General features: G+C 31.7%; 1 protein-coding gene across 1 annotated transcript; it reads right to left on the reverse strand.

Annotated features, from left to right (window-relative positions):
- Nucleotides 1-6,202: 6,202 nt before the first annotated feature.
- LOC133171808 (uncharacterized) lies at nt 6,203-8,029 on the reverse strand. Its single transcript, XM_061306608.1, has 4 exons — nt 7,997-8,029; nt 7,280-7,396; nt 6,458-6,577; nt 6,203-6,355 (listed from the first exon to the last, which is right to left on the reverse strand). The coding sequence occupies exons 1-4, from the start codon at nt 8,027-8,029 to the stop codon at nt 6,203-6,205; spliced, it is 423 nt and encodes a 140-aa protein (XP_061162592.1).
- Between the last annotated feature and the right edge of the window lie 2,208 nt (nt 8,030-10,237).

Raw genomic sequence — 10,237 nt, forward strand, 5'->3', positions numbered from 1 at the left:
ATTTGATAGCTTTTTTTTGACGCGGGTAAGGGGGAGGGGGGTCACATACGACAAAAGAACAAACTTTTAAAAGGGTCTTGAGTACCATTTGTTGGTATATGTATTTATAATAGAAATATTACTGAAAGTTATAATAACAAATAACTTTTACCTAGTTTAAAATACCGAGTAATATCTTTCGGATTTTCTTTTTACTCTAGAAAAAGTACCTATTATGGGAATTTTTATATGTGTCTTATGTAAATCGTTTTAATGGCTAATGTTCGATCTGTTAGATCTGTAAAAAACATTCGTGGTGGTGGTGGTTGTAGCGAGGGGGGGGGGGGGCGTAACCACTAAATTTCCAACATATACTATATACAGTAGTTCTAACTTACGGAAGCGTATTAGTGCCACGTAATGTTTTTTTTTAAGTTGGTAATTCCAACTTTAAAGTTGGAATTACCAACTTTAAAGTTGGAAAAGTCAACTTTAAAGTTGGAAAAGCCAAGATTTAAGCACCGCCTTCAAAAATACCTGGTCTGTGTACCCCTGTCAATCAAGTGCATTAAGGTACATCATTGGATGCTAAAACTTGATTGACATTTACTTACTAGTCCCTGTGTATACCCTGTACACCTTGTTTGGCACTCGTGGTGACCTTCAAATTAACTTTTGATCCTTTGATATTTACCACACATGGTTCAATAGAGAAGCTGTATTACTATGGAATTTTTAGCTTGATAATATATATACAAACACCTTATTTGAAATGATTATGATATTCTTTATGATAATACTAGTATATATCAAAATTTGGTATAACTTTTATTGAAAGATCAACAAATACTTTGAATAATAATATTTTTTAATGGGTGGGGAGTCTTTGACAAACATTATTGAAAATTATTGAGATTATCCTTTATTTACAACTTTTTATTTCTAATTTAAAATCATCTAAAAATCCCAACACAGGTAAAGTTTGACTTCTTGGGTATATTTTACTGTGTATTAAATCACTTCCTGTATATAGGGATAGGAGACAAACAACCACAGGTAGACTGTTTGCCCTCAGGGCATTCACACCTGTACAAAACAAGCCCCTCCCTCATCTGGAATTTACCACCCGGTAAAAAATCTCTGCCTTTAAAGTTGGAATTACCAACTTTAAAGTTGGAATTTCCAACTTTAAAGTTGGAATTACCAACTTTAAAAAAAAACATTACGTGGCACTAATACGCTTCCGTAAGGGAGAACTACTGTATATAGTATATGTTGGAAATTTAGTGTTTACGCCCCCCCTCCCCCCCCAACCACCACCACCACGAATGTTTTTTACAGATCTAACAGGTCGAACATTAGCCATTAAGACACATATAAAAATTCCCACACATAGGTACTTCCCCCCCCCCCCCAACCACCACCACCACGAATGTTTTTTACAGATCTAACAGGTCGAACATTAGCCATTAAGACACATATAAAAATTCCCACACATAGGTACTTTTCCTAGGGTAAAAAGAAAATCCAAAAGTTATTACTCGATGTTTTAAACTAGGCAAAAGTTATTTGTTATTATAACTTTCAGTAATATTTCTATTATAAATACATATACCAACAAATGGTACTCAAGACCCTTTTAAAAGTTTGTTCTTTTGTCGTATGTGACACCCCCCCCCCCCCCTTACCCGCGTCAAAAATTTGCCTGCAACAAAATGCAGAAATTAAATGTTTCGTTTTTAAGAGGAAACACCCCTTCTTCCGATTTACTCCTTCCTCGCACTTACAGTTTAAAAATTCCGAAATCCGCCAAATTTTGTTATTATTGTAAGAACTACGCACACCAACTCTCGATTCCCGCCTTCATGAAAATGAAAATGGATAAATGACTTAAATCTCACCGTATGTTTTAACTTTTGTAAGATTTAACATATGAGATTGATAAAGTGATAAAGTACATTTTTTATTTGTTATCTCATTTGAAATTGGTAATAAAATGACTATTTTCCTGTTTTTAATCTTCAAAAACAACCCCCCCCCCCCGTGAAACAACAAAACCTTTGGAATGAATAAAAACTGAAAAAAGGGATCTGTTGTTTCGCGAGGAAGATGTTTTGAAAATAAATTTCCATTTTCCGTTAATTTCTATAGTGAAATATTTTCTCAAATTAAAGATCTATATCTCTTTGTCTTTGTTTTCCCAAATAAGTTATGTTTTACATACACGGATCTAGAGGGGGGGGGGGTCGGTGGGAGGGGATGGGTGGGTGTCCGGACCACCCCCTGGAATTTGTAGAGTTATTAAATGTATATACTAAACCAATTAAAAGCCACGGTGACCTTGGACCCCCCCCCCCTCCTAGAAAACGTGGATCCGTGTTAAGTTGATATGAAAAGTCATAGATATGAAGCATAAGATGTCAACCCCTCCCCTTCCCCCGCCGAAATAGGTTTTTTACGTTTTTGTTTGTTTGTTTTGTTTTGTTTTGTTTTTTTTTTTTTTGTCAAGAAATTTCTGTGTTGGATTTTTTTTATTGGAGTGGACCCCTCCTGTAAAAAAAATCCTGGATCCGCGCCTGGTTTTATGAAAATTCACATAAATATCAATATAAATATGAAAATTTATTCAAATAAGTGTGGCAGTTGGCAGTAAGCAGTGAGCAGTTGGCAGTAAGCAGTGAGCAGTTGGCAGTAAGCAGTTGGCTGTCGTATATGGAATTCCATAGTATCCAAAAAATGATTTTTTTTTTTTTTTTGTACACAATCCAATATAAGACTAAGAATTGAAATATCAATATATCGGTCCATACCTATTTATACTGGTCATAAATGCAATGTTTAAATAATTAAAAGCTGAAGATAACGAATCAATAATCATCTCGAGAGTCCAAATACGGATTGTGAGCAGAACAAATTGAAACACGAACCACTGAAAATATTAGAACTGGGATCAGGTTCCGTGTAGGAGTAAGTTCTCTTGTTAATCGGTTACTCCCGCCTTGTGTCCCTTGTCATGTTCGGATAAACGGAGATATCAGTAGATAACTCAATATGAAAATTATGGCCTAACAACTTGTATGAAAGATATCAGTAAGCATTTGATCTAACGACATATTTTTATGTAGTTTCTTTCCTTCTAAACTTTTGTAGGCAGAAAAAGTCAAAGAGAATAATATGTATTGTCCAGTAACTTCTCAAATACATTTTAATAGATTTCTTTTTAGACGTCTTTTAGCCAGATTATTGTTGTGACGTTACTGTTTGTATGACAAAAGCGTGGAAAGCGATTGTCGAGGGCACTCAGTGTCCGGTGGGCTTCCGGTGTACTGACCACTCTGCCCGCCTGAGTACTGGCTAGCTGCATGACCTTTAGCTGAAATCATCAAAATAAAAATTTTGGATCCTATTTTCAATATTATGATATAATGGCAATCAGCACATCACTAAATCTTTTCCGTCAAGTTAATTTTTTTCTCGACGAAACATGCTGCCGACAGTTGTTCCGATTGGACACTATAGGTTTGATCTTATATTGTATTTTTCTAGGAACTACCATTCTCCCTGTACCACAGAGGGCAGTTATAGTCTCAAATAGTCTTAGTTACCAGTGGACAGAATACATTTATTGCAGAAACGATATGATAGAAAAGAAATAGCTATTGATTTTTTAAGGAAAGAAATGTTCAATGCTGCGTTACCTCCACCACTTTTATCCCGCCAGGTGTGTGAACCAGTTGTACTTCTTCAGCAGTCGTGTTGTACAGCCAACAAGTATAACCCGAATGGTGACTCCCATCCTTTTTCATGCTTATAAAATGCTGCAACAGAAACTCCATACAACATTATGTTCATAGCATCGTGTCTGTAACTGCCTTGCTTTTCATTGAATATTTTAAATTTTTGAATGCCTCTCTAGATTATTTATTGAAATTGTATATATCATGTAAACAATATTTCTTTTTAAATGACAAACCTCTTGATTTCACCTATTATCTTATGAAGAAGTCCGTGATGGACAAAATATAATACTCTAAATTAATACCACTGACTTTATTATACAAGAAGTAATATGCTGCAGACTCATCAGGTTCTGTTTGTATGGGTACAAATGTCTTCTTAGATCGTGGTCGTCCATCGATGATCAAAAGACAGTGGATGAAAATGCACTAAGAAGTAAGAAAGATTACTAAACAAGATTCTACATACTGGAGTTAACAAGTATAACAACAAAAAAAATCAATTTTCAATTTATATATTTTTAAAATGTAAAAAATTTAAATTCCTATATGCAAAACACGGAAGATTCTATAAAACTCTTGTTAATTTTTATCGTTAACCACAACAGTATTAAGGTGTACTTTGCTGCATATTTTCAACAATGTCAGTGGAAAATTTAGCGAAATTATGTTAATAATACTTAGTTATATCTGATTGTTGCTGAATAATCCAATTTTTATGTGACGGTACAATTTTGGCATTTTTGTATCCGTTTACAAATTGTATCGATTGATATAAACTTAAATGAGGATGAAAGGCCCATACAACCAGTGAAAAACCGTCAAGTAGTATACAGATTTACTATACAGATAATGAAGTGATCGACTCAAATGATGTAAGAGATGCACATAAACTTCTTTCCTCGAATATTTTAAGCGCTTTGTGTATTTTTACTTAAATGTTACTAGTTGACAGATCTGTGTAATTTTCAGCAGACTTACCAGCAAGATGGAGAAGTAAGCAGATTTCGACATTTTAGTTTCCTTTAATTTTAGATATTGGCTGTACTCTCTATCTATAGATAAACTGTAATAAGAGGCAAGATAAGACTTTTATCTTTGGAGCTTAGGTTTGCAAGACGTGAACGTTTAGCGGAGACTGTGGCATTGTCTTACCATTTTAAAGTATATTTTACTTGTTTATAATTAACCTCTTGTGAGTAAACTTCTTAATATCTGAAATTTGATTTGTTTTCCCCCACATTTTGCATTACCTCAGCAAATACTTTTTCACATCGACTTTTTCACTTTGCGTCATATTTTGAAATGCATCATTACGCCTTTTTCGCGTTCTTAGGGTAAGAGTAAGGGCTAACGTTTTATTGCATAACATCGCTTTTTCACTTCGCCTTATTGGTCCTTTTTTGGTGTTAATACACCTTTTCACTTTGTTTTATTAGGCCTTTTAATTTCCCCCTAGATCCTAATAGGCTTCGTTTCAAGCTAAAAATCAAAAATTAATGTTTCGAATATATTCCAACCATAGCTCATTTCAACTATAAATAATTGCTTATTTCGAGCTGATAAGAAATGAGTTTTATCACATTACTGCAGATATTATTCTAAAACAATTCGCTTTGATGTGTTCATTAATTATTTTATCAAAACTGTGAACAATACAATTTGATGGGTGTACGATGAATGACAAATCCAGGGGTAAGCAACAACGGTTACTTTAGTCAAATTTAAACGTTAATGATATTATTGCAAGGAAAATAAGCACGATATACATTTGATTGATAGACATGATTGCTCTTCTTGATTTCAGTGCGATCTAGATTTTTAGCTATCATCTCACAGTAAGTCAGTACCTGCATTTAAATATACAGTAATGAGTGTAATCATTTCTCTCAAATATATGATGTAGATTAATTTTTTCCGAAATAAATTCCAAAACAGCTGGGAAAAAAGTTCATTGTCAATTATTGCACCTGTTTCTTATCTATTTATGAAGAATTGGCCTTTAGCTTGTCCTTTAATTTAGCAGAATAAAGCTGACAATAAAACATGAGTTAAAAAGGTTCTATAATGCTAGTTTAACATCATTCCAGTACTACTTCATTGCCATCAAAGTAAAAGATATCGTACTGTTTTAAAACCGTTCACAACAATAATTTTGTTATGACCAATTTATAATGCCGATAAATGCAGTGTTTAACATATCAAATATATGTTTGGAATCGACAAAGCGAAGGTTTATTCTTTTCATTCTTTGTTGTTGTTGTTGTTTTTTTGTTTTGTTTTTTTTTTGTTTTTGTTTTTGGTTTTGTTTTTGTTTTTTGTTTTTTTGTTTTTTTTTTTTTACTTTTTAACTGAAATAATAAATTTGACACATATATATATATTCTTTTCATTTCGCAATAAAACAAAGTCATAGATCTAGAGAATATAATATTTTGAACAATTTTATATAAGAATTTTACAAATACACATTAAAACCTTCCTTCCTAGATGTCTTCCAACCAGATGACTGTCGTGGAGTTATCCTTTGTATGACAGAAGTTTGGAAAGCGATTGTCGAGGGCGCTCAGTGTCCGGTGGGCTTCCGGTGTACTGACCACTCTTCCCACTTGAGTACTGGCTAGCTGCATGACCTTCAGCTTCAATTGTTAATGGTATTTCGAACAATACTATGATTATACCTTCTTGAACTCGTAAAATATTGATTTTTTTTAAGAATACATGTAAGTTAATTGTGTTACCTCCACCACTTTTATCCCGCCAGGTGTGTGAACCAGTTGTACTTCTTCAGCAGTCGTGTTGTACAACCAACAGGTTACACTTATGTGGTGTGTGCCCCCTGTCTTCATGCTGATGAAATGCTGTAACAATAAACTTTTCCATATATTATTGTTCGCAGCATCTTGCATTTTATTTTCTTACTTTTCTTTGGATGTCTTTTTTTTTTTTTTTTTTTTTTTTTTTTTTTTTTTGGTTTGTTTGTTTTTGAAAGCATTTCTATATTAAAGTGTTAAGTAAACATTATTTCCTCAAGTAAATGAAAAATTCCCTAACAAAAAAATAATATAGTTAACTATAGTTTACTATAGTTAACTATAGTGATAAATTTGACACTATGAAAACTTTGATTTACTATAGTGAAAACTTTGACACTTTGATTTACTACAGTGATCACTTTGAAAACTTTGATTTACTTTGGTGAAAACTTTGATTTACCATAGTGATCACTTTGAAAACTTTGATTTACTATAGTGATAACTATGACACTATAGTGATCACTTTAAAAACTTTGATTTACTATAGTGATCACTATGACACTATGGTGATCACTCTGAAAACTTTGATTTACAATAGTGATCACTATGACACTATAGTGATCACTTTGAAAACTTTGATTTACTATAGTAATAACTTTGACACTTTGATTTACTATAGTTAACTATAGTAAACTAATAGTTAATTATAGTATTTTTTTTTTTTTGTTAGTGAAGGCAAAACACTTGATTTCTAGGTATCAGAATGTCTTATGGATGTGTTCTTGATGAACGAGAAACTACACTAACTTTATTATACAAGAAGTGATACACTGACGACTCATCTGTTTCTGTGTGTATGGGTACAAATGTCTTCTTAGATCGTGCTCGTCCATCAATAATCCACAGACAGTGGGCAAAAATGCACTGGAAAGTAAGACAGAATACTAAACAAAGATTCTGTGTATTGCAGTTAGCTGATAATAAAACCTTAATTCGTATAATTAAAAAACAAATTTACTGACATATCATAAGCAAAATGCTTCATGCAGACATTTCGCAAGAGATTTTGTAGAACGCCTGTTATTATTATACTTCTTTTTTTTTTTATCATTGTTCATTGTTATTGTAAACTATGACTGCAGTAAGATGTTCTCAGCTGCTGATTTTCAACAATGTCCGAAATTTAGTCACATTATGTTAAAGATAACCATATAATTGTTTGAAATAATCAAAATTTTATATATTCGGTTCACCCTTGACATTTTCTGCTTTCATATACAGTGTATATCATAAATGTTAGCATATAATTTTGTCGAGGGATATAAACCCATATTATGCTGAAAAGGGCTATAATGTTCACCAGGGAGCACGTGATGAAATGCTGTCATTTTTATTTATACTAGAATATACAGATAATAAGGTCATGGATTCAAAGGATTCAAATAATGTGAAAAAAAATTAATGAAAACTTCTTTTCTCAGATGAACATTTACTTTAAACATCTGTATTTTTCTGCAGACTTACCAGAAGAATGGGGAAGTAAACAGATTTCGACATTTTAGTCTCTTTCAATCTCAGGTAAATGCTGTGTTATATAGATAAAATCGCAGGAGGTATCCGAGGACAAGATAAGACTGTCCAGCTTTGTTTTGTTAGACGTCTAATGGAGACTATGATATTGTCTTACCATTCTTAAATATATTTTATTAATATTTCTAAAAATAGCCTTTTTGGTGAATAAGCTTAAGTGTCTAAAATTTCATTTCCATTTTTTTCTTCATATCTTACGAAATTTTTGTAAAACTTTTATTTCTAGTTTTTGTGACTCAACTTTAATAGTATCTGAAATTTTCTTTTCTTTTTTATTCTTTCTCTCTCTTTTTGTCTTCATAATTTACATAACTTTTGCAAAAAGACTATTCCACACTTATTTTGACTGCCATGGCAACCAGACAACTTTATTGAAAAGTTCACAATCGACAAGTCTGACATTGAAGTATGAAATAATATTAATTCCCTCTGTCTGACACAGAATTAGTATAACTTAGACATTTTCAAAGAATACATCGAAATCGTCATATTCTCCTTAAATTAAATCAAATCACCCAAAGAAAAAGGTGATTTGTACATTATACTGCAAAGTTTGATTGGAGAAACCAATCGGTAGTACGTCCAAATTCAGTCATTTATAATTAAATTGTGCCAATTTCAAATTTTTTTTTGTCACAATCAAAAAATGTTTTAAAGTGCTTAATATACTAAAAGGGTCTTTTATTTCAAAGAATAAAGATAAATTGACCTGCAAAAAAAGTTCACTATGACATATATCATTATACCATATGATATATGCTATTTTGAAACATAAAATTGTCGGAAAACTCGTGCCACAAACTGACGGTATACATAGACATTTGCATCGTCGTTGGACAGAGAAAGGCTTATAATTAGCCAATATATTTCTTCAATTGATATCACAGAAGTCAAATATGAAGAATATATATATATATATATATATATATATATATATATATATATATATATATATATATATATATATATATATATATATATATATATATATATATATATATATTAAAAAAGCAATATCCAGATAAGTGCTTATTAATCAAATAAAAAAAAATGTAATATTTCATTAATTATCACAAAAATACAGTGAATTACTTTACAAAATTCTATTGCCCATCGTTGGTATCACCCGTGGGTATCGACGATGTCTATTGCCATGAAACCTTATAACCTTTGATACTTTCCTTGTTTAAATTATATAACTCTTTGTTGAAAATATTTTTGTAAGAAAAATAGGTATTTTCTGTCTTCTACAAATGCAAAAAAAAAAAAAAAAAAAAAAAAAAAAAAAAAAAAAATCAAGTAAAGTATATAGAATTAAAAATTTCCATTTTGTGAGCCTGTACATTAGCATGTCTGTTTACACTAAATACATCTCCTACATGGAATTCAAATCATTCATTTGAAACTACCAATGATGCTTTTAATCTAAGAATTTATCAAAACGATTTCAGAATGCTGCAACTTTTTATCTGTTTATTATCTGTTGAATTATGTTTCTAAGTGATTTACGTTACATTTGATTCGTGTTTGTTGTGACCACAGCCAAATTTTTCTGTTAGAAATTAATGTTTAATATAATATTTTAACAATTTTTTTTTTTTCATTAAAAGTTGACAAATAGTGTAGGGTTTCACATAGTAAAGAGTTTGCTTTAGATGCCCCCCCCCCCCTCACTTTTTGTTACTGCAAGGCTTAGGACAGTTAATTTAGATTTTTTTTTTTTTTTTTTTTTGGTCAGATTATTTTGGGAAGTTCCCCCCCCCCCCCCTTTTGACAGTGTGCGTAACACATGGTCTACCCAAAGTTGTCGTTCCTTTCATTTCTTACCCAGAGTTGTCGTTCATGTTCAACTCAACATTCGGCCTAATCTTACATTCTTTAAATATAAAGAAATGTGTAGATCTTCATTGGATTCGAAATAAATATGCGGCAGCGATTAATATGCGGAAAACATTTTTAACGTTATATTGGGGAAAGTAGTTTGGAAATATCACCAATTTCCCCCGTAATAATAAAAGCAATCATCATTCGTTATCATTCGCTATTTATTATTATTTTTTTTAAAAACCAATTTAGTTTGTTAGGGTGGGATGGTAATATACCCCCCCCCCCCCCCAAAAAAAATTGACATATAGATTATGCTTATAAATAAATAAACTGTTTATCTTGGCATAT

The sequence above is a fragment of the Saccostrea echinata genome, unplaced genomic scaffold, assembly GCF_033153115.1.
Source record: "Saccostrea echinata isolate AGI-Se365-2 ecotype Australia unplaced genomic scaffold, CSIRO_AGI_Sech_v1 ptg000054l, whole genome shotgun sequence".
NCBI lineage: Eukaryota > Metazoa > Mollusca > Bivalvia > Ostreida > Ostreidae > Saccostrea > Saccostrea echinata.